Source organism: Perca fluviatilis, chromosome 11 (assembly GCF_010015445.1).
Source record: "Perca fluviatilis chromosome 11, GENO_Pfluv_1.0, whole genome shotgun sequence".
Classification (NCBI taxonomy): domain Eukaryota; kingdom Metazoa; phylum Chordata; class Actinopteri; order Perciformes; family Percidae; genus Perca; species Perca fluviatilis.
The window spans coordinates 18,453,966-18,479,982 of NC_053122.1; the positions used below are offsets into that span (position 1 = coordinate 18,453,966).

Consider the following 26,017-nt stretch of genomic DNA (forward strand, 5'->3'; position numbering starts at 1 on the left):
TTCACAATAGATCATCCCGGACCCACATGATTGAACGAAAAGACTAACGGATCAACTACTGCCCTATACATACTGTACACATCCCACGCAGTCACGTCATTGCTATAGATTTAAATATATTTTTGTTTTTTGTTGTCATTTTATATAGATCACACTTTTATCACACTCTCTCTACATGAGCCCTTCAGTGCATAGCTCAGGACCTTATTTTTCTTCTCAGATGCCACAAACACACACTACAGAAAGTCCACACATGTATGCCAGAAGACACTTTTTTGTATTTATGGACGAACCTCCAGCGTCTCTCTTGTTCATGATTGTAGTTTATATACTGTATGTATATACAGTATATATATACTGTATGTATGTATGTATGTATGTATGTATATATATATATATATATATATATATATATATATATTGCCAAGTTTGTGCTAGACTGGGTGGATAATGGATTCAACTGTGAAACAAACTTTTGGCTGCTAAACCCACTGTCCCTTCCTGAGTCCAGACTGTGTCCCTCTCCCCCAATTCAACAAGAGGCTTCATCCCTGGGTTGCTTAGTTTTGAAAAAAAGTGCCCTTGTATTTTGTCTGTGGCCTACTGTACATCAGTTGTCATGGAACGATGTCTGAGTCTTTGTACACAAGCAGATGACGAACTGAAAATGAAAGACTTTGGGAACTCTGTTGGATAATCAAAGATGGTCCATCCTCGAACAAACTCATCCATTGGAGAAGCTGGTTGAAGTGGCTTACCTCCTCACACTTTGCAGTATTCCAAAATGGCACACAGGATAAACACAGGACTTCTGTTGGGTGATATATTTTAAAATGTATTTACGTTTCTTTCTTTTCCTTTTTTTTTTTTAGTTTTCACATTTACAGCTGAAGGATATTTAAACTGTTTTCAAAAACACGTTGGTGAATGAATTCCTCAGATTGACCAATAGCTGCTTCTTTGGTATATTTTAGTGGGTATAGAAGATAAAAAAATATATATAAATATATTGTTGATGTTTTTGTACATAGCTGATATTTTGTCATTCTTGAGGTATTTCCAGTCATAGAAAATGTTTTTACATGTTAGTCTCTTATGTTTATTTTTTCTAATCCAGAAAATCATACTAATTAGCTTTTTTGGACTCATGGTCAACCAACAGCGCGATGCCTGGGAGGAGTGTTTGGCGTCTTCAGCTTAAGATGTCTGCCCGTCATATCAAGATCAAATAAAATAGTGCTGTAAATAACGCAGCAAGGTGCATTCATGAAGAGGCTCCGGCAGTGCTTCTGTTATTTTCCATTCTCTTAATACATGTGTTTTTCCAAACAGTGTTGTTTCTTCAGTAAGTACTGAGATTATCATGTGTGTATATAAAGGGAAGTTGTGCTTTTATCTCAGTGAGTAGAGTATGGAGAGGTAAGAGTTTGTTTCAGACAGAGCCAGACATACAGTAAATATGATGTACACACACAACTCAACTTACATACAAACTAGAGCCCGAGTGAGATTGGATTTTTGAGGCCAATACAAATAAAATAAGAATCCTTTGGCAGATATTTCTTTTTTACAAAACCATTCAACACTACATGATCAAGTACTTTTGGCCCTAAAATTTGGTTATTTTTAAGATTTTATGAAGGTATATATACTGAGACAGGATATTTTACTTTTTACATTCTGATGTTTTACAGATGATGATAATGACATTAAATTCTGAGTAAACATTTCCTGAATTGCAATAATTATAAATATGATAAAGAACTATAACTAAAGAAACCAATACAATGAAGAAAAATAAGTAAAATGCAGTCTAGAAATGTTTATGTACAGCAATTCCCCATGTGTGTGTCCGACAATATATATGCTGATAGTAGTGACTTATCACATCTGTTGGCATTAATCAAAAGCATTTTATCAAATTGCAAAAATATTAAATGCCATGTGCTGTAATGAAGGTGTCAACTGTAATTGGTTATAACGCTGGATGGCTGTGCCACGGTTCAGGCTTTAATGTATTAGGTTTAGTGCAATGATGCCACCTACTGGACAACAATGAAATGTGATGACATACAAGCTTTGCACAAGTTTCATTCCTGCACAACATTGAATATATACAAAGTTCAGTGACAAAGCATAATGTGAAATGTGTCAACACTATAATGTAAAGGGAGTCTAGATGAAGGCATGCAGGTATGATCACCACTAAAACTGTAATAATTGTGACTATCTTCCATAAAGACAGGAGCTGTATATGGTATTACAGAAAAGGTTAACGTGTTAATAGAATACACAAATGCCCGTATGTATTTGTGTAAGGGTACAGTGTTTTCTGGCTGAGCTGCAGTTGAGAAATAGAAACACAAATAGGGAATTTTATCCTAAAAAAAAGTAACTTTTATTTAATTAAGACCGTTAAAGCCTCTATCTTTAAAACTTAAAAAAAAAATTTTGCAAATGAGGACTGGATGTTGTCCCACTATCTCTTACAGTCGAGACGAATAACTGGGCATGTGAGTATTGTTTTAAGACATACTTGAAAAGCAATATTAAAGGTGCTGTAGGTTGGATTGTGAAGATCCAGGACTTAGCCAAAAAATTTGAACATCGACAACTTCTCAGTCCCTGCCCCCTTTCCGCTAAAGCCTAAAACATTCTCCTAAGCCCCTCCCCCCACAAGGGAGAATAAATGTGTGTGCATGAGCAGTGATTGACACTCAGACACCTCCCGGCCCTGATTGGTGCATCTGAACAGGGAGCGGTGGATTTTTGCAAATCGCACTACAGGCTGTAGGTGGTGCCAAAGGAGCTGGATTTTTTTTTTTTTTATGACCTGCTTCATGTAGTTCTACTCGAACATAGGGTCAGTTTCAGCAAATATGACAGAAAGTTAGTTTTATAAGTCTTACCTACTGCATCTTTAACCTTTCCTTCAACTCAACTAAACACTCAAACTGAACATGAAAAATCCACATTTAAATATATATTCTTCTTTTTGGTTTCTCGTCAAAATGTTTTGAGAGAGGATAGGGATGTGTTAGGAGGGATTTATGACCTCAGTGTTTCTAAAAAGAATGTTGGTTATGTTGGCCCTGGTTTCACCTGCCCAGTGCAGTCCAGGTAAAGTCAGGGCCTCATTTCCACATCTCAGTCTGTCTGGGGATCACTAAATGCAACCTCTATTAAACCTCTATGTACCTGATATGCAATAATCATTATTGCATATCAGGTACATACTTTGATTAAGTTGCATTATTGAATAATGCAACTTAATGACTATACTACTCCACATTAATCCAGTCAAACAAAGTGAAGGAGGTGCATGTCTTGCAAAGTGTAGGGATTTTGGTTGACAAAACATTCTCTGCACAAGTACAACTCCGTAGCTGTTCAGGAGCTTTCAATTGTAGCACACAATCCTCCACAGCAGGTGGAATCACCCAGTTGTGTCCATAATAATGGAATTATATATGTCCAAATGCTTTTTTGAGCACTTTAAGGACTTCTCGTTCACGTTGAATAAAAAATTGAGATTGAAAATGTATTATTGACATTGGAAACAGTAGTTGACAAAGTATTCTCACCACAAGGTCCATTTCATTTAGTATAGTGACTTTTCTCTTGCTGAGCATTAACCACCTCTGCTCTTAATACAGTACCTCCTGAAGATGCTTTCCGTCACCTGTTGCAATCCAACACTCCCTCTCAATCCGTCTGGATAATTAATATTAACAGTCTATTGTCTGGATCACAAAATACACCCTGAAACAAAGTAAGGTACAAGTAAGTAGCACAGGACATTCCATTTATGTTATAAACTACCTGCTAGTTTAATTTCTTTCACATATTCTGATAGTAGCCTAGTAGCTATAAAGACTTGTAGCTTACCAAATACACACCCTTAAACCAGTTCAATTAGCTAAAAAAAAAAAATGCGTGGTGAAAATTACATTTTGGACAAATATTACCTGAGCTCCTATCTGCATAATTCCCTGTAGTTGCATACACACAAAAAAAAGCTGTTTATATTTGACAAAATAAAAAGCATCTCAGTTTTCACACCAAATGATTTCCAGCCTGGCCTATATCATGTCATGTGTGCATTCATTTAAAGACGGGTCTTGCTGGAGGAACTTGCGGAATGCGTCGGTTGCGCTGAACCGACGCATTCCCACAATGCTTAGAGAGGGAAGGCGGGCTCATCCAAAGGAGGCTGGGATTTCTTTTAAAAACACCCCCTCCAGCTCAGCTCCATTATTTCTTATTTGTGCACTTGTTCCTCCTGAGGCATCCTCACAGTGTACAAGCTATTCCCTCTCTTGCCTTTTTGCCTGGAAATAAAGTTGTCTCTTGCTTTCGGTTGGCACTGCCGCTGCATAATTACAACACCGGGTAAGATGAAACTGTTGTTGGGTTGTTCTTGTTAATGTTTAGTAGTTAGGCGGACACGACAAAAGTTGATAAACGGCCATTGGTTAACGTTAAAAAATGTTGACCTTATTTCGGTTAATGTTAGCTAAACTCTGTCGTTATTAATGCTAGCTAAACTCTGTTTGGTCAGCATTACCTAAATTAGTAATTTACTTTACAGCTCAATCCCAACCGTTTTATGTAGCTAGCTAGGTAAGTTAGGTAACGTTAGATGAGTTAACGTTAGCTAGCTAATAAGTTGTCATCTGCAGCTACTCCGGTGTCGACTCTTAAACCTGTTTGTTTTGTCCCCTGAAACCCCGACGCACCTGTCTCTGCGGACTTTTTTTCAGTGGCTAACGTTATTAATCCAGGTCAGTTAACGTTACTCTCACCTAACGTTAGCACTTTGACATTCCTCACAATCCCCTTCCGCTGGATAACACACACACACACACACACACACACACACACACACACACACACACACACACACACACACACACACACACACACACACACACCCTGATGGTAACGTCTTATATCATATGTTTACAGTTTGGAAGTGCTGGTAACCCGGGGCTCAAATTGCATTGCATACACACATACTGTACGTCACTCTTGGTAAGGGTAGGATTCACTTACTGACAGAAACACATTGGCATGCGTTTACAGCACACACTAGCCCGACAGTATCTAGTTAATGAGTAAACTCCTTGTCAAGGCTGGTGGATGCAAGGCAACATGGAAAGTGCAACACCTGTTGCTTTGAGGAATCTGATGTTTCTGTTAATTACAAATTATAGCCTACTTCTGTGATGATGTGAAACAAATATAGCCTCCTGGGTTTATTAGGAATAAGAGCAACAGGGATCACTGGTTTCTTTGTATCAGTCAGCTTTCATGGCTTCCTCGGGCAAATGGGTATAGTTTCAGGGCTGTTAACCGTCAGTAGCCTGATTTCATTTGTCTTGTCATGGCAGAACATCAGCTACTCTCACTTGTTTTTATTAGTCTTGTTGTTGTGGTGTTGAAGAGATAAGGGCCCATGTCTTTCTAAGTGAAACTACTTTCCACAAAACACAGCACGTAGCAGTATTTTCTGCTGTCTTTCCGTCCTCTGCAGGATACTTGGCAGACTTGCTTGTCTTGTTTTGTCTCTTTCAGGGAATGAGCTGTATTTCATGCTGCTCTGTTCCCTTTCCACCCAGAGTGGGTGAATCATTTGAGGTGTGGCTGTCACTCACAACAAGGGCCTGAACCATACAACTACAATATGGCTAATAACATACCATGAGGCTTTGAAATAAGTCTTTCAAGAAAGTAATGTGATAAGAGTGTCTGTGGGAAAGTGCTTAAGCAAGTGGTGCTGTAAAGTTTGTTGTTTGTTCGTAGCTCTGCAACTAACGAGTATTTTATCGATTAATCAATAGTGAAAAATGTCACTCAAATGGCTTGTTTTGTCTACAACTCAAAGATATTCAGTTTACTGCCATAGAGGAGTGAAGAAACTAGAAAATCTTCACATTTATGAAGCTGAAATCATCATTTTTTTTCATAAAACAATTACTCTACGACTGAGTATTAGGGCCACCTCAGGGGAAAAATTTAAATTACAAAAATAAAGTCGTAAAAGTCATATGTTAACATTATGAGATTAAAGTCGTAATTTTGCGTTACAGCAGTAGGCTACACAATACGACAGCACTTCAGATTAATCGATCCTCATGGCGCCGGCAGTAGAACACTAAAGGGCTTTAGTGCTCTTTGGCACATGGATTCCTCCCTTTTTGAATACCCCGCTGATGTAACCAACAGTAGCCTTGCAGCTGCAATATTACGACTTTATTCCCGTACAATTTCGACTTCAATCTCGTAATGTTCACATGTGACTTTTTTCTCGCAAAATTAATTTTAAAAAAAGCCTCAAGGAGGACACTAATACGCTGTCGTATGAGTCAAACCGATTAATTGATTATTAAAATAGTTGCCGATTAATTTAATAGTTAACAACTTATTGATATAATCTTTGCAGCCCAATTTCTATGCTGAGGATCTCAAATGTAGCATATGGTATTCAGAAACAATAAAGTATAATAAAAAATAAAAAAATGAATATGATTGGTTAAGTCCAATAGCTGCTGTTATTTCTATTCCAGAAGACAGAACCGAAAAGAGTAATGGGAAATATGTGATTCTTAGAGTATTGTAATACAAACTGGGACATTGTGATAGCCTACTCCTTTCATGATTTTGTTTTCAAGATAAACAAGAAATGGTTGAGCAGCAGGTAGAGCAGAGGGATCTAGGCAGTATTGAGATTTGTGACCATGCTATGGCTGCAACCAAAAATAATCTTTCTTACAAATAACCTATTATTCCTTTAGTCTGTAAAATGACAAAACAACTGTCACACTTCCTCACACTTGTGAAGGTGAAACGAGCAAATGTCTGACATTGTTGCAGGGCCCTGTTTGTCTGTTGGTTGCTCCATGACTTTAGTCCAGAGTTTTTTTCTTTTCCTATTCATTGTAAAGAGGGCATTTTAATGAGCATGTGGTTGGGGGGTTGGGGGGGGGGGAAGCTTCACAAGATGCTTTTCATTTAGCAAACATCATTAAAGCCTGCAGGGGCTCACAATTACCTTGCACATGCACACACAAAACTGCACAATAGCAACATACAAACAGCCGCTTAACGTAAGTCACAGGAAAAACGCACAACAATACAGCATGTAGGCTACCTGTCGGTGAGCCAATTAAAATCCAAACAAGATGCTCTGTGGCACAGAGGAGAAGCTGTACACGAAGATCTTTCATAAACCCAGCCGCAAGCCATGTTACTGTTTTCTGCTCATCACACTGTTTATCTTCTGTCCCCTGGCAATGACATCTATTTTATTTATAGTGTCAAATCATAACGGACCTTAAGACACTATACAGACAGAGTAGGTCTAGACCACACTATAATTTACACAGAGCCAGCAATTCCTCCAAAGGCACATTGTTCGGTGGTGGCGACGAAAAATGTCCTTTTTACCGAGCAGAAACGGACGGAACCTGGCTCGTGGTTGTTGGTGGCCATCTGCAGAGAGAGAAAGAAAGACCTAACTACAATAAATACAGAAATATTACTCATAATAATTATAGCAGTGGGTATAATTGAATGACATAATGAACAGTGGCAATTATAGTCACATTGATGATAATAGAACTACTAATAATAGGCTAATAATGGTAGTAGCAGTGGGCGTCAAGAGGGACCATGGCAGCAGCCACAGCCAGGATCCAGGTGCCACCACAATCAAAGGAAATCTGCGAAGCGAGCCACAGCAAGGAATAAATAGTGATCAAGAGTTAATTAAGAGAGTGATACTTGTTGGATATCTCAACTAATGGAAAAGATTGTCTAAACTAATGGAAAGATTGTCTATCAGCAAACATGACGCATGCTTGCTATTTTATTTTTATTTTTTTTTTGTGGTCCAGAACTATTTCAACAGCTATTAGATGGACTGTGATAAATGTTTGTACTGTCATTCATGGTGATCCCTTAACCTTTCATCTAGCACTATCATCTGTACAGTTTGTTCATTATGTTGATTTATGGCCAAATAACTTCAAAACTAGTGCCATTCCCATCAGCCTCAGCTGTACTTTTGTGTTTAGTGCTAATTTACAAATGTTACCATGCTAACACGCTAAACTGAGATGGTGATTGTGGTAAACATTACACCTAGTTAGCATTGTCATTGTTAGCATGCTGACATAAGAATTTAGCTCAAAGCACTCCTGCACGTGCCTAAGCTGCTACTGTAGCATGGATGTCGACTTGTCTTGTGACTTAAGCAATTAATCGACCATCACAGTTGTAATTCTCTGTTGATCTCTGTTTTAGCACTAGTTGAATTTAAAGCCCTGATGCATGTGAGGTGTGTTAAGCCTTTCTAAGCAGTGTGCTGCAAATACTGATATTGTGGATTTTGCTCTTGTTCTGCAGGAAGTGTCGGTGAGCCAGAGGCTAGCAGGAGAGCTCCTGTGTAAGTTTGTGCCACACAACTCCTTAGTTCAAACAGTAATGTTTGTTTTAGGTGTGTCTGACTTTGAACAACTGCATAATTAGGATACAGTTTGTACTGTAGCTTGGAGGGTTTTTGTTTTAGCAGTTGTGGCTGTATTTTATGCATTGTTCAAGTTTATTTGATCAATATCATTTATGTAACCACCCACACAACTATAGAGCTGTGTTCCTCCTGTCTGTATTGCCACGAGCTTTCCTCCTGCTACCTTTGAATCAGGTGGAGGCCTTTGTACACAACAGTGATCAGTCTCATTGACCCTTAAGGGCCATTAGTATGTATCATAGACCAACCAGTAGGGTCACTGAGGGCAACTGCTCTGAAAACCAGGACACTCTCTTTTTTCTTTTTTGAGTTTGCACCAAATTTAATAAGACTGTGACCAAGAGAGTATTGTCAGTTCTTTCTGCATTTTCCTCTCTTGTTTTTACTCCACTGGTTTAACAGGATTCTTCACGCTTTATGATTTTTTTTTTTCCAGTGTCCCAAGGAAATGGTGGAATACATAACACTGAAAACAATAAGCAGAAGTGTATATATGAACAAGGTGAGTCATTCTTTGTCACATACATAGAGATGATTGGCATTGAAAGTCATTAAACAGAACAGAAATGAGAAACACTTTCATCTCAAAGCTGGATTTGAAAGGCTGCATCAGTCATAGGATTATTACGGTATTTGTTAACATTTTCACACCATGTTCTGCGGTGATGTGCCTCACAGAGTGGAGAGGAATATGCTGGTTAGGTAAGAGTTTGTTGACATTAATGTCATGTAATGTCTCTTTAAAGTGGAACATAAAGTATTGATCCATGTATGTGCAAACTGATACTGTACCTGTGTCACTGTAATACATTGTCATTCGTAGTACAACTGTGTTCTCCAGCACTATCTTTTCTTTGTTTTTTTTGTTGTGTCTTTGCCTGAGCGCTAACTTGAGTTGTGACGTCACAGTTTGCCAAACCAGTTTCCTCTCCACAGTGCTAGATAGTAGTACTACTACTACTTTAGCAGCAGCTTGTTGTTTGGATTCACCATAAAAATGCACTCTCTATTTTACAGTCATTTTTCTTTTGTAGGTAACCTTTCTGTTTGTGGGCTTGTGAGTCATCAAAGTGCTTTCAAACTAATAATAAAGGTATGTTGTTTTTTGCATTTCCTGTTGACTAATAAACTCTTAATCCTTGAAATCCTTATTGCTTTTAAAGTGGCACCAGGCGATAATTAATAAATTGACTTAGTGTTATTGTATTGTGGTGATGTAATCATATTGTTTTAATGTTGTACAAAACTGTAGTGAAAATGAATGAGTCAAAGTAAACAGTGAATAAACATGAACAAAACTAGTTATGTTTTACACATGTAAATAGTCTCGTCTGTGTTGCATAACTGTAGAACACAGGTCATTGTATTGAGCATTATTTGTTGCATGCTCTAAAAGTTAAGAATATTTCGGATTCTGACTTGATTAGGTTTTTTGTGCATTTTGTTTTTATGATGTGAACTGGACACTATTTTAAAAGAGGCCCCTTGTTCCTTAATGTGTTTCCCCGAATGTAAATAAATGTTATATGTATTCAAAAATGTTAAGACTCCTAATAATGAATGAATAACTGCAACACATTTGCCGTCATGGTGTGTGGACATCTTTAGACAAAAGTCTTAATTCATCCATGTAGAGTGAAAAGACAAAGGAAAACACCCACTTGTAATAGGTAATTTAAAGGTCCCAAGACATGGTGCTCTTTGGATGCTTTTATATAGGCCTTAGTGGTCCCCTAATACTGTATCTGAAGTCTCTTTCCCGAAATTCAGCCTTGGTGCATAATTACAGCCACTAGAGCCAGTCCCACAATGAGCTTTCCTTAGGATGTGCCATTTTTGTGTCTCTAGCTATTGAGGAGGAGAGAGGGTGGGGCAAGGTGGAAGGTGGGGGTGTGGCCTTGACCAACTGCCACTTTGCTCGTTTGAAAGCCATGATGTCTCTCTCTCATGGGTGGGCCAAATTCTCTGGGCAGGCAAAGCAGAGAAAGGGGAGGTAACCTTGCTCCTTATGACCTCATAAGGAGAAGATTCCAGAACAGCTCATCTGAGCTTTCATTTTCTCAAAGGCAGAGCAGGATACCCAGGGCTCGGTTTACACCTATCACCATTTCTAGCCACTGGGGGACCATAGGCAGGCTGGGGGAATGCATATTAATGTTAAAAAACCTCATAAAGTGAAATTTTCATGCCATGGGACCTTTAAGCTTCATTCCTCTGCATCTGTTGTCGCTTTCTCTTCCATACTTCTTTCTTTTAGTCTTTCACACAGTATTTTTTTTTTTTTTTTTTTTTTTTTTTTTTTTCTCTCTCTCTTTGTTTCTTTTTTTCTCTCTCTCTCTCTCTCTCTCTCTCTCTCTCTCTCTCTCTCTCTCTCTCTCTCTCTCTCTCTCTCTCTCTCTCTCTCTCTCTCTCTCTCAGCTCCAGGGAGAGTTTCTCCCCCAGCCTTACATGGCCTTCCTGCCTGCTTCCTTAGTCCAGGCATGACCGTCACCCCTAAAAAACACAGTGCTCAGCCTGGTTCCTCCTCTTACAACGACACAAGTCCCAGGTTGGTGAGCATGTATTTATTTATTTTTTTTAAACGCTATTTCCATCCTATACATTTGTGTCTTCGACCACAACCGATAGTGTCCTAATTTATACATACGTGACACAGATTGTATTTCAGCTGCTGACTCTTGACTGGAAAACAAATGTTCATGTTTTTCCAGGTTAATTTCATTCATGTAAAAAAAAAAAAACCTGATTCTGAGTCATGGGATGTCTTTTGTTTTTTTACTGGCATTTCTCCTTTTGACATCAAGGTGTTGCACTTGGCATTGAATAGGTAAGATCAACCATCCAAGTCTGATGGTATGTGTCCGTTTTGTTGTTTTTTTGTGTGCATGTTTGTGCGCCGACTTTTACCTGTTTAGCTTTATCTTATCACATATGAACTAGATCTCATATGGGTGAGGTTTTTGGTTTTTTTTTTTGGTTCCTTTTTTTTGTGTGGGTTTGTTTTTGTTTCCTTTTTTTCTCGCCCCCCCCCCCCCCCAAGCGGTGGTGTGTTTTTCTCTCCCCTCTGAGCCAATGGAAAAAACCCCCCCTGTACCTTTGTCACAACAAATCTTTTGTAATTGGGACATCGTACATAGTAGTAGTATTGATAAATAATTATACAGTCATTGTTGTTGTTGTTGTTGTTGTTGTTAAGGAGATATTAAGTTAAATACAATTCTGTGACACAATGAAATAAATCAGTTTTTTTTCAATAATGGATGGAGAGAAAAATCGGTGTGTAATGCTGCGGTGGCATTATTGTAACATGTTCACAAAATCCACAGTTAGAAGAATCTACAGTAGTTAGAATTTTCTAAACCTTCCTCTATGTTTGTAAGTAATGAAACTGTATGACACAACTATAACCTGGCGCCATTGTAAAGAACATTTTTGCCACAATAAATAAGACCTTTTTAATAATGATTAAAAATAACTTGTCCAGTTATGAATCACGGATATAGCTACTCATATGACCACAAAGCACAAGCCTTGTTTGGGTGATACAAGTCCCAGTGTGACTTTCTATGTGTCATCCAGATTCCCATTATGCTCTGCTGCAAGGCGATCTTGAGTCCGACCAGCAGAACCTGGAGGCGGAGTCGTGGAACATGGCTGTGGACCAGAACTACCTGAAGGCCCTTAACAAAGAGGCTGTTAAAAGGCAGGACGTCATCTATGGTAGGCTTAACCGGCTAAATCTGTAAATGGATAATCCCAAAGATATTTTCAGTTACAATCATATATCATCTTAATAAATTGTGTGTGTATATACAGACAGAACTTTCTCATGTCAATCAGTCATTGAAAAAACTTCGATCACTGATGATTGCAGAGTACATAGTAATTGCACTATTTAAGCAGAAACGACAATGCCTATAATTATGATGTTGATGGATGCTTTCTTTAACTCTGAGGACCTTTTTGATGGTAAATACTTCTACTATGATGAAAAGTATGACAACAGCCATGTGTTTCCCTAAGAATACATTTTTACAGCTTTGACCTGGTGGAAGTTCTTTTTTTTTTTACTTTAATGACTTTGCATTTGTTATTGAGTAAAGAGAGTACAGATGTAATTGTCATTATACTCCACACAAATGTTCCTATATGTTTCAGGCACTTAACCCAGATGTATTAATCAAGAAATCCCTCTTTCTTAAATCTCCTAGAGTTGATCCAGACGGAGATGCACCATGTACGCAACTTAAAAATCCTTCTCCGTGTCTACATGCACGAGTTAAGGCAGTCTTTGCTGATAGAGGAGGCTAGGCTGGAGCGACTCTTTGCTGGGGTGGAATCCCTGCTTACCCTCCACCAGCACTTCCTTAACTGCCTCAAATTGCGCCAAAAGACAAGTCAGGAGGAAGGAAGCCCAAGCAGCTACCAGATCACACATCTGGGGGACATTCTCATTTCTCAGGTAGGGCAGAGTCATTTTGAAGCCACAGCAGGCTTTCGTGTAAATCATTGCAGTCAATCAATCTCATTGATCTTCTTAAATCGAGTCTTCAATTTAAGCTCACCCAGTAAGAGCGTGCGCCCCATGTAGGCTGAGTCCTTTGCAGCGGCCTGGGTTCAAGTCCGACCTGCGGCCCTTTGCTGCGTGTCATCCCTCATCTCTCTCCCACCTTTCCTGTCTATCCACTGTCACTATCAAATAAAGGGAACCCCCAAAAAAAAAATCTTGCCTAGAGAAAAAAATAGGTGCCTAGAGATAACAGAAACTCGACTATAACTGCTGTTATTACAGATGTGAACTAACCACAGACACTCATTCATGGTCTCAAGGTGGTGCGCGGCGCTGCAGAATGAAATACTGATGTATGAAACTGCCATTTTGATTAATTTACTTATTAATCAAAGGATCCAAAGCAGGTCTGGATCGTTCAGGCCCACCTTAACCCCTGGTTGAATGATTATGAATGCAGCTTTGCAGAGGCCTCAGCGGAGGTAATTATTTCTAAACGGCCGTATTACTCGCTTGCTCCCCGGCGGTAATGTTATTGGTACACTACTGGTTAAAAAGTTTTAGAACACCCCAATTTTTCCAGGTTTTTATTGAAATTCATGCAGTTCAATGTCTTATTGTACTCTGAAATGAAAAAAATAGAACAAATGAACAATTTAAGTTAAAAAAGAAATCATGGAATCAATTTATAAACCAAAATGTATTCTACATTTTTGACTCATCAAAGTAGCCCCCTTTGGCAGATATAACCGCTGAACACACTCGTGGCATTCTTTCTACAATGGAAATCAAATATTCTTCAGAAAGTTCTTCCCAACTCTGTTGCAGAAGTTCCCATAAATGTGTGGCACTTGTAGGTTGCTTTGCTTTCACTTTTCTGTCCAGTTCATCCCAAACCAGCTCAGTGGGGTTTAAGTCTGGTGACTGTGCTGGCCACTCCATGTTTTTAAGCTTACCATCTTGTTCTTTTTTGCTAAGGTAGTTCTGGCATAGCTTGGACTTATGTTTTGGGTCATTATCTTGCTGTAGGATGAACCCCTGACCAACTAGGCACATACCAGAGGGTACTGTATGGCGCTGCAAAATGCTGTGGTAACCATTTTGGTTCAGGGTGCCTTTCACTCTGTACAAATCACTGACCCTGGATCCAGCAAAACAGCCCCAGACCATCACACTTCCTCCTCCATGTTTGACAGTTGATGTCACACACTGAGGAACCATCCTTTCGCCTACTCGATGGTGAACAAAATTCCTGCGCGATGAACCGAAGAGTTCAAATTTTGATTCATCAGTCCATAGCACCTTCTTCCAGTATTCAGTAGTCCATTGACGATGTTTCTTGGCCCAGGCAAGCCTCTTTTTCTTATTCTGACATCTTAGCAATGGCTTTCTTGCTGCAACTTGACCTATCAAACCTGCAGCTCGAAGTCTTCTCTTTACAGTTGAAACTGAGACTTGCTTATTACGACCACTATTAAGCTGTGCTTGAAGCTGTTGTCCTGTGAGCCGCCTATCACGCAAGCATGTTGACTCTCAGAAACTTGTCTTCTGATTCGGTTGTGGCTTTGGGTCTGCCAGACCTCTTCCTGTCAGTTTCCCCCAGTTTCTAAGTGCCTTCTGATGGTGAAGAATACTGTACTCACTGACACCTTGACTTTCTTCGCAATTTCTCTGTAGGGAAAGGCCAACATTCTTAAGTGTTATGATGGTCTTTCTCTCTTCCATTGTTAATTGCCTTTTTCCCGCCCTTTTTATAGCAACACACTACTTTCTGCAGTACAATACTGTTCAAATAATGCTCACGAGGGTATGGTACCACAGTGTGTTCCAACAATACTTTTATACAAACCGAGGGGGTTGTAAGTAATCCAGACAAGTTGGAACACCTGTGGGAATTGGTAGCACCAACTTTCAAAGCTTGATCAACCTCCATTGCTGCAGAACAGCTTTACGTTGTTAACCCATTTCTTGTTCCATGAAAAAGACCTTTTTGTAAAATACTGAAATGTACATTATTTTTCAGTTTTGGGTAACCTTTTTTTTTTTTTTTTAAAACCTCAGGCAGTTCACCACTTACCTTTGTACCATTTCAAGCTATTCATTGGACTTGAACTGCTAAAATTTCAATAAAAAACTAAAAAAATTGGGGTGTTCTAAAACGTTTGACCGGTAGTGTATTATAAATTTAGTATGAAAAAATTGCACAATTTGAGTTGAAATGCCAGACTAACACTGTTCCTGTAGGACATCCTCTTGTGCTCGGTGACTCCAGGGAAATGAAGAAGACTTTGGTTGTTAGTATATCCAGCATTCATGCACTGAAATACACAGCGGAGGTATTCATTTCTAAATAGTTGGCGCTAGCCTGCTGCAGACGGCTTGCAGCTGACTTCAGTGGCCTCCATGTTTACTTCCGTACGACAGCGTGCTGCGTGTGACATCTTTTGCGCATGCGGGTCTGTTCAGTTTCGTTTGATTTACAGTTTATTAATATTGAAAGTGTCGCGTTTACAAATTGCACCAATTCACTGCACTGTGTACCCAGCAATACACCCGCCAAGTGTGAAGTAGATTGGATAAAAGATTCTTGAGGTGTTCGAATGACAGACTGACGGACACACACACATCTTCCTTTTATAGTTAATTTGTTTTTATATTTGGGTGACCTTTTTATGTTTTGTAAATGAGATGCACATAAGTTGCTACCATTGCTCCCAGGAGCTTTGTGCCTATTGTCGTTCTAGCCCAACGTGGAGCACTGACATTAATATTGTGATACGCACAAATACAAGGTCAGGTTTGAGTTTGCTTCACCAACTATCTGATATATTATGATAGCAGCACCTCGCTCTTTGTATAGTATACTCATTCACCTCTATCCAACCTTAGTCACTTGCTCTGAGTGTGCCGACTTAGTGTATAGGGGTCCAAACGCTGGTATGTCTGCAACGCACTGTAAGGGAAGAAATCTAAATTTGTTTTTTCCTTCTTGTGTTAGTTTTCAGGACCACTGGGAGAAGGAATGATGGAGTGGTACAGTGTTTTTTGCGGTCATCACAATGAAGCTATCACCTTCTACAAAGAGCAGTTGCAGAATAACAAAAAACTGCAGGTCCTTGCTAGGGTGAGTAACCTTCCCTAGGTTGTCAATTTATGTACTGTACATGGATTTAATTTTTCTTCAAGACTCAGTGAGGCATGTGTTTTGTGTTAGTTTTGTGCATAGAATATGCAGTAAATGCACTGGAATTGGCAAAACAAAAATTTCAATTGCATGCCTGGAGCATCACTAGTATCACACACAGTATTTATGAGACCGGCCTTTTCATAAACAACAGTACTGACGTTCTTCAATGAATGAAGCAACTAACAAAAAGACAACAGTCTGTGATGCTTAACCTGAAACCGTTTACGGTGAGGTGAAAGACCGAAAAAAACAAAACCTTTCTTTCTTCTTCTTTCTTTTTATTTTCTTCTTTTTTTACTTTTACAGAAAATAGGTCAGCTGCCCCTGGTGCGAAGGTTGGGAGTTCCTGAGTGTTTTCTGTTGGTGACTCAACGAATCACAAAATATCCCATCCTGGTGGAGCGAATCATACAGAACACTGAAGGTAAAATCTCACTGTATGTATGTATGTTTGTATGTATGATATGTTTCATATGTTTCATGCTCCTTTCAGCTGACACCAACGAGTACAAGTCTCTGGTACAGGGTCTGGCACTGATCAAAGACACCATCAACCAGGTGAACACCCAGGTCAGTGAATATGAGAAAGCCGCCCGTCTTAAAGACATCTGCCTGCGTCTGGAGCCAAAATCTCAGGGCCGGCTGAAGGACGGCCGGCAGCTCCGCAAGGAGGATCTTCTCCAGGGAAACAGGACACTGCTACACGAAGGCACCGTCACCTGGAAGTCCGGTAGACAAAAAGGTGTGTGTCATTGTGGCTGTTTGTCTATGGCTTAGTCAATGACCATTGCTCACAGTCCCATGTATGTATGTAACGTTTTTTTTACTAGATATTCATTTTGTAAGCAGCCAGTCATTAATTAATGAAAGCTGAACATGTAGTGAGATCAATGTGGGGAAGAAAAAATCTTCATGAAAATACTTTTTCATAGGCTAATCTTACAGAATCCCCCACCCCCCGCCCCCCAGACAACATGGCTTGTTTACAGCATTTCTTGGTTAAATAGAGCTGTTTTTTCTCGTGCATTACTGATGCCTATTACAATGACACATTTATTACAGTGTCAGAAGGCGGAACAAGACATAAAAGTTAATAACCCTGTTTTGTTTGCATATTAACCCTGACCAGGAAAAAAAACGTACAAGTGTCTTTTCATTACTGAATTGTATCATGCGAAACACCTGCATGGAAACGTCTACAGTTTTTATGGTTCTCTACTCATTCAGGTTCACACCTCCAGCTACTCTTTCACATTGCCCTAATGGGGTCACCAAAGGCCAAAGTGTGTACATGCACGTGCACTGGTCTGATTTTGATGAAACTTTGATGGATGATGCATCAAGTGACTGACGGCTCAGGGGTTTACTGCAGTATTATAGTGCTGACATTTTTTGATACTGGTTTACTTTGTTTTTTAATATGAGGTTTAACTTTGGGGAAAATAGATATTGTGAAAGGCTGAAGATTCAGAGAACCAGTATAGCAGCATATGTTTGTCATTACTGAAGGGTCCAAAGATTAAGAGTCGCACAACATGCAAGGCAGGCATGTCTCAGGTCCATCTTCCGTGGCAGCTTGAGTCAAAACATCGAGCACTTGTTTTGTTTTGACGCTGAGCAACATTTATGTCTCCCTGCAGACATCCATGCTGTGCTGCTGTCAGACGTTCTCCTTCTCTTACAAGAGAAAGACCAGAAGCTTGTATTTGCTGCTGTGGTGAGTTCTGCCCAAACAACGAGTACATTTTGTCAAGACGGACAGTTAAAAAAAACTCAACTGAAGGTTGTTTGCTGAGAAGGTAACACTACCTTGTCTATTATTTATACATAACCTTTTAGTTTTTCTATATATTATTAGCAATAATAAGTCTAAGACACAGACTTCTTTTCTTTAAATCATTACATCAAGCTACATCATATTCTTACATGATATGATGTAATAATTCAGCCAACCAATTGTGATAATGATTTGAATAACAATAAAACTGTATTATTTGTATTATCGTGGCTCATGCAGGATAACAAACCACCAGTGATCTCCCTTCAAAGGCTGATCGTTAGGGAAGTGGCTCACGAGGACAAAGCCATGTACCTCATTTGTGCATGCACTACTAGCATGCCAGAGATGTACGAGATCCACACACGCTCCATAGAGGAACGCATCACGTGGACGAGGCTGATACGGGAAGCTGTGAACCGGTAAGCTGAGGAGGACATCTAGAAGGAGAGCCAGATGAGTTTTATTGAAAAGAGCATCTTTAATTACAACTCTACAAATGTTTCATAGAATAGTTGCAACAGTCTGTTAATAGCATTGAAGAGCACTGATGATAGTTAAGACTGAAATGTGACTGAAATAAGAGCATCATAATTTAGTTCTGTTTGAGGGCAGTACATACTTCAAATAGTAATCAATCAAATTCCTGTAGCCTTATCAGTAGTACATTACTTGGCTTGAAGGTGATCCAACTGAAAATATCAGTGGGTTTCCAAAATGTAAAGGATTCATGTCATCAAAAATTTAGCCTAAAATACCAAACAACATTTCCATCTTCCCGTTATGAGATGATAAAAAAAAACGGGCACTATAAAGAGAACATTTTGTATGGAAAAGATTATATACATACCTGCAAACTTGTCGCTTTTCGGCGAAAATCGCCGTTTTGAATGGGAAAATGTCATCCACGTGAATCGTGTAGATCCGAATAGTTTTTATTGGGGGGGGTCCGAGACCCGAGACCGGAGACCGGTGCTAATTAAGGCGCTTCTCTCTGATGCTCCGAAAATGGACGTTGGAGGAAACTGAAACATTGCCGCACGGGACGCTTGTTATAGTAGGCTAAAACTACACTCAACAGCAGGTAACGTTCGCCTACCAGCTTAAAACACGGTTAAAATGCTGACAGCTAAACGGTGAAGTGTGTCTGTATTTCACTGGAGAGGATTCTAACAGTCTATAGCTGCCGTAGAACCTTTTCCCATCCAGTGGTTGTTTTTGTCGTTTAACAGGAATTTACTGGTGAAATAGTTAAACAGTTATTTTTTGGAGGTTATTGTTATTACATTTTTCAGCCCTTCTGAATTTGCAGCTATTTATATAAAAAAAAATAACTGGTCAGAATAAAAAGTAAAAATGCATGTCTTTGAAATATGACATAAAATACAATTCTGAGTAAGATGTCTGTGATTCAGCTATCCTGAAGAAGAACAGTACCGTGAACTGACTGCGAAACTGCAACAATTTCAAGGTAAGACAGCCAGCGGTACTCACATAAGATTTTAGAATGAAATTATGTGAAGAGATTTGATTAGACACATTCAGTGTTCAATTTAATATGTTCCACCAAATAAATATCCAGGTGGTGCCCAAATGTTCTGTCTACATGTGCTTAGCGAACAGCTCACTAGTGTGCCTGTATCACAGAAAATCAAATGCAAGCCGGTTTCATACGGAGGCAAGCTTAAAGGTCTCAAAATGTTTTAAGGTATTTGATTGAGGAAAGGTTGGATTGTGTAAGCAAAAAACCTTGTTGTTTGATGTTCATAAAGGAAAAGAATAGGTTGTCCACACACTGAAATCTGCAATCTTTCAAAAGAAGTTGCTCTACCTGATGAAGACCTTGTAGATTAAAATGTTGCATCATTATTTTTTGGGGGGAGTTTGTAAATTTCAGTATGAAAACATCTTTTTCTTTGTATGCTGTTTTTGTCTCAGAAACTTTATGGGAAGAGACCATGATCCAATTTAGATAGATTTGCAGTCAATTTTTGTGCACCCATGTAAAGCGGGAATCACTAAAAAGGGTCAGCCATGCTTGGTCAACCTGCCCTTATTTGAAGTAAGTTTAAAATATCACAAGTACACAAGACTTTCAGTCCCTGGCAGTGTTGTAACCATAACATAACTATGTATTCTTCCACTGCCCCACAGGTGGGACTATCCAATCAATTTATTTCCCTCTGCATTTTCACTGCATTTATTAGACAAACATGTTGTTTATGTTATGCTGTTGCTCTTTAGATATTCTAAAGGTAAGGGATGACCAGATAAAGCAAATGCTGACAGAGAAGCAGCAGATCTTTGCTGCTCTCTACGAGACGACGACGGAGCAGGAAACCCCCCACAAAGGGCTGCTGCTCCGAGGAGATGCCACTGACCTCCAGCAGGGGGCGACACTGCTCAGAGGAGCCATCGATGAGGGTAAGAGCTGAGCCGACAACATCCGTTCCTACACTGTTTTGTGACTCAAGTCACGTGGTTGGAATAATGAGACGGTATTGAGTATCAGTTATTTCTGCATGAATTGGTGTCATGCCATAACAGTCAATATTTGAATTCTGGAGATATGCACAGAAGTAAAGGTGAAATATACCCTGCTTTGTTTTCCCATGAAGCCAAGTCATGACTCTGAGAGCATCGATGAAGTTTTTTTAAGAAGTTTTTTTTTTCTCTTGACTGCAGCGGAAAACCTGCAGACCTTGCTCTTCTCATGGATAAGAGACCCAAACCTTTTGGATGAGGGTAAGATGCAGGGGGGGCTCGGGAGGGCCCAGACCTTTGGCGTGGCTGATGGTAACTCAGGTGCAAACTCCATGAAAAGTAAGCTGACCCAAAACTAACATAGTGGTGACATCACCTCTTTTTATGCGTGTTATTGTTTGTGTGTTGACAGCGAAGACAGCTAAATGAGTTGCAGTGAAACATGGCCGATACATTTAATGATGGGTTAACAAGCATATGTGTTTCTATACTTATTTATTAATGTGCAACTTGCAGAATCTATATCAAGACATTTTGACATGCATTTTAATAGAGGTGGTCAGGGAATTTGACAACCTTCTTTGGAACTCTTAAATGCTGCATAAGGGAAGTTTACAGATGGGTCACTTCTGGTATACAATACTGTAATTATATAATGTTTAAATATTTGTTTAAAACATTCATTGCATTGGTTTTCCTCACAACAAACCCAATCATACTGTTAACTCCTTAAAATAAAAATAATTAAAAAAAATATATATATATATTTCTGAGCTGAAAAACAAGCTAGTAGCTGCTGCTGTTTGTACCTGTACAATAAATATTCTTACCATCAGAAATTATAGGTCACTCTACTCCTATTGAATATGTGAAGTTATTGACTTTGGATGTGTATGATTTCATTTTCTCAGATGGAGATGCAGGTGGCAGCGAGGGCAGTCCCTCCACTAGGGACCCTCAGCTCCAGGAAAGTTACAGCTCTGAGAGCCTGGAACAGTTGGTGAGTGAGACCGATATAAAGGATCTTATCCTTACCTCAATCTGGTGATAAAACATGAAGTATTTACATTTCTTGTGCTATTTTGCTATAAGGCTGATGACGACACACGGACGCCAGACTGCAGTTTAACCTCCGCTTATTTCCCTGAGGCGGAGGTAACTTCTTCTAATACTTATTATTATTTTCCTCTTTTTTCCTGTGTATTAATTTTAACAGAAATAATGATATTTGTCACTGCAAGTCTTTTGGTGTGCATTATTATTATTTTTCTCTGTAGGTGTGTGACAGGGTGATACTGCTCGCACAGAGGCTGTACAGCTTGGAAGTAAGACATTGTGAATTGCTCTCAAGTATACATTGTATTCAGCCGGCACCACATTTCTACAATGTTTTGCTGTTTGCTATATTTGTGATGCTGAATGTGTGCTTTATGAAAAGAATGCCATCTGTTTTCTACCATAGTAATAAATTTGTGTTTTCCTATAGTCATGTTTCTATTCAATTTGTCCCTGGCAGGCAATCATCACCCAGCAGGACAGCCAGATTGAGCTGCAGCATGCTTTTCAGACAAAGAGCAAGCAGCCCGCTCGTCATTACAGCAGTGTGCTGCTCGAGCAGGAGAAGCAGCGCAACTTGGAGAAGCAAAAGGAGGAACTTGCCAGCTTGCACAAGCTGCAGGCCCAGTTTCAAGAGGAGCAGCAGCGCTGGGAGAAGGACAGGGAGCGGCAGAGGATACAGATTGAGACTCTGGAGGCTCGGCTGCAACAGAGGGAGGAGGACTGCCGAGAGTGGGAGGAGAAGCTCAAGGAAGAGAAGGCTGAGCTGGAGAGGTTGAAGGACGACTATCAGCAAGACCTGGAGAGGCTGAGGGAATCCACACAATCTGTAGACAAGAACAAGGAGCGTCTGAATCAGGAGAGGGAGCGCCTAGAGCAGCTGCAGGAGAAAATAAAGAAGTACATCCCAGTACACGGCAGCTATGATGATCCTACACAAGTGAGGAATAGGATGAGAATCTGATTATTGTGTATTCATCTGTCCATCACAAAATATAATCTAGTCAGGGAACATCAAGTCTGCAAAGTCTATATAACAAAGGTGGTTTTAAGTCTTTTGAAACCAGATAATCAGAACTAAATTGAGCCTTGCTTTAACGCTGACACTTTTGATGAGGAACTCAACAATGGCGTTGACTTACAGTGCATTTAAAAAATATAATTTAAATATTTAAAGCAAAAAAACGCACGAGTCAGTAGTTAACCTTCACAGGTAGAAGTCAAAGGGGAGATCAGTTAATGTACCTCCCTGAAATAATGTAGTTTGAGTTATGCATTTCCTCTTTCTCCCCAGCGCTTGCCTCTTTCCAGTTACCAGTCGTTCAGGGGAAGCATAGTGAACGGAGGTGGGACCTTGGATCAAAAGCACCACATCTTGCCCACCAACTCCATGGAAAGTCCTCCAAAGGTTCCACCGCGCAGGGAGAGCATCAATCCTCTGCCAGCCAAGCCCGAGCTGCCAGTCCACCTGATCAGCACCACCAACCAGGTGCACAAACCTGCCGCCGTGCAACAGAAGATCCCCACCAAGCTGGCTGCTCAGTCCAAGGGAAAGGAGAAAGGTTTCAAGAAGAAAGGGTCCCACCAGAGAACGCACAGTGCAGGTCAGGATACAGTTGAGTTTTAAATCTTTGTGTACTTTCTTTCTCAAAGAGTTTTAAAACTGGTGCTCCATGCATTTACAATAGAGGAGGCTTCAGAAAAGCAATTAGCAGATGTTCATTGTCTTTGGACAGAGAAACATTTGCAGATGGTGACCACAATTACCACATTTACTATTTGTTGGTTTGAAACATTTAGCTGCAGCTGAACTTTTAGAAAACATTGTTCATCAGCATCGGGCCAGCTGGTAGATAACAACAAGCTCCATCAGCTGTCCGATTCAAATGTCTTAAAGATTTGGTTAGTGTGTCAACCCTGACACCCCCACCCCCCACCTGTCTTTCTACATCCAGCTGGTATAGACGTGAACCAGGTGCTGCCCATCCGAGTGACCGGCAAAGAAGGAGGCAGTCTGAGAGCCAAAAGGAACGGCAGTCCCCAAAGAATCTACCTGTCAGGTACAGACAAAGAATTGGCTTCTCACTCAGTCTGTTATAAAGACATCACCCCTACATATAATCACATTTGTTCCCACATCATGGGATATCCACACTTGATTTGAATTTATAGTCTATCCATAAGTATTTTAAGAATCAAACACTCACCACCACCTGTGGTGAGTGTTTTGATTGAAAAAAAAAAAAAAAAGTGCAGATGGCAAAAGAAAAACCAAACAATATAAGCAATGTAGGTTGACTAAGGTCTTGGATAACTCTAAACTTGGGTGTTATTGGATTTTGTTCTAATAATCTGTTGTTTATTGGTAGAATAATTAACTCTGTATTTTTAAAGACCTCGTGTGCGTTCATAGATGTTTAGAGATTTTAGTGTTACACAATTATTACATGTTACATTTTGATTAATTATGGTATTTTAGCTAAAAGGTGATATGAGTGTGAAATGTAACACCTCAAAAACAAACTGCAGCTTTGACAAGGATTCAAACTGCAACAGCTACTACTTTCTATGCGTGAAGGTGGCGACATCAACAGGTGTAAACTGCTCCTGCTATTCCTTTCCCGTCCTGCATGTGGTGCAGGTTGGCATGTGTAGCACTGGTTAGTGACTGAGCTGCTCCCCCTTGTCAAAAACCTTTTCCTACTATGGCCATGCCAAGACCCGCCCTTTAATAGCAGCTCAATTGGGGTTAGGCATTGACCTTGAGTGGTTAAGGTTAGGATAGCCGATTGGTCAGGGGATAGGACCTGTACAAGCCGGGTTACATTACCTTGCGTAAGCATGGACGCCTGGCCAATAGTAGGGCGGGTCTTGGCATGGCCATAGTAGGGAAAAAATGTTTTGCCTCCCCCTTTGTGGAGAATCTGCAACCTGCCAAACATACTGTAAGTAAAGAAGTACAAGCTGATTATGAAGGCCAAACAACAGGAATGGGTGAAAAAAAAGAAGATATTTCTAATTTCTTTTTTAAAGATGAGCCATTATCCATGGGGATTTCTGTTTTATATTCTAAGCTATATGGGTATGAATTACTGCCCTTGCTGATACAGTAGCTTAATGTATTTAGTTTTTCATTGTCCCTTCAGGTGCCTTCAACCCACCAGGATCTATGCGCAGTATAAAAACATCTCAGTCCTTTAGCACATACAAGAGGAGCAGCAACGAGTCTCCACCACCGCCAGCGCCTCCTCCTTTTCCCAAAGATGTTCTCAAAACAAGCATGCCGCCTCCTCCTGTTCCCAAAACAAGCAAAGAGAAGGAAATATTCCTTTAATCCTAAACCTGACTGGAGTTCGGATGAGGCCTTGTCCATCATAAAGACTTTTAGACATGGAAAGACTGATGGAGCTTTTAAAACGGTCCTGGGTGGCGCTGAGCCCCCCGGATGCAGCGGCGGTGTCCTCGCAAAATAGGCAGCAGAGATAGCTGAAGGGGAGAACGCTGGATGTCAGGCTATATTCCAGCAATGTACATCCGTTGAGCCAGACTACATTCAGATTAGCTGAACATAAAAAAGTAAAGAAATGCTGATGGACATGCTTTAGAAAGATATGTACATTTGTGTTAGTGGTTCAAAAAATGTAAAAAGCTTTTTGCACATTGGGAAAGATATTTTAAATTAAGATGTTGCGAAACCTTTCAATGCCAAAGTTATTTTTTTTATCATTTTTATTTTTAAATGAAAGTAGGTAGTCTTTAACAATTAGCACTCATGTCTTAACTTCTAAGCTTTCTTTTTAATGTAATGAATGATAAATACGGTATGAGGAAGCTGTAGATTTACCAACTTTTACATCGGTTTTAAATCTGAGGTGCCAAGCACAAACGTTTTATTTCAGAATGAATCGGAGAACTGTGGAATTTATACTGTGGTCCTGCTCCTCAGTATGTCTTATAATTAAATCATAAATCAATAGGGTATGTGGAAGAATCTACAAGTTGTTTGTAAATACTATGGGCTGTTTTGTGCAATTCCTGACTGGAGACAGTGAGAGTCTACGACTCCGTATCAGCAGGGTTGTTTTGAGTTTACAACCAGGCAGCTGCTGAAAGCATTTATGAGAATGTAAGAGAAATATTTCCAAGTGACATTCCCTGTTCAATAATGCTCTAGCATAATTACACAATAAACATTATGTTGATGATGGACCGCTGTCTCATTTTGGTTCCATTTAAAATGTTCTTCCAAATAGAATAAAATGGGCCTTTGAGTGTGAGCGGACCGTCGTGTCTGTGTTTGGGCAGAGTACTCACGGTGGCAACGATTCTAGCTTAAGTATTCATTTCAAAACAGGCATAGTTCTTTGACCACTGCGATAAACGGTTATATTTTTAGGTAAAGTAGTAACATAATGTTGCTTTAAAGCATGGATTTATTGGAGGTAATGTTATTTGTTGATGTGACAAACT

The 26,017-nt window shown here is 39.7% G+C and overlaps 1 protein-coding gene and 1 long non-coding RNA gene across 2 annotated transcripts; both read left to right on the top strand.

Annotated features, from left to right (window-relative positions):
• The first annotated feature begins 4,215 nt into the window (after window positions 1–4,215).
• Window positions 4,216–11,485, top strand: LOC120567854. The gene is made up of 6 exons (XR_005640622.1): window positions 4,216–4,392; window positions 8,410–8,449; window positions 8,970–9,035; window positions 9,568–9,626; window positions 10,952–11,081; window positions 11,338–11,485. It is a non-coding gene; the product is annotated as an uncharacterized LOC120567854 (long non-coding RNA).
• A 599-nt stretch (window positions 11,486–12,084) lies between these two features.
• On the top strand, window positions 12,085–25,756 carry arhgef18a (rho/rac guanine nucleotide exchange factor (GEF) 18a). The gene is made up of 17 exons (XM_039814931.1): window positions 12,085–12,253; window positions 12,745–12,995; window positions 16,042–16,167; window positions 16,537–16,654; window positions 16,724–16,972; window positions 17,871–17,947; window positions 18,248–18,429; window positions 19,423–19,478; window positions 20,252–20,431; window positions 20,693–20,830; window positions 21,403–21,491; window positions 21,584–21,646; window positions 21,769–21,816; window positions 22,008–22,487; window positions 22,842–23,151; window positions 23,503–23,607; window positions 24,694–25,756. The coding sequence occupies exons 1-17, from the start codon at window positions 12,100–12,102 to the stop codon at window positions 24,879–24,881; spliced, it is 2,814 nt and encodes a 937-aa protein (XP_039670865.1). The 5' UTR covers window positions 12,085–12,099; the 3' UTR covers window positions 24,882–25,756.
• The last annotated feature ends 261 nt before the right edge of the window (window positions 25,757–26,017 follow it).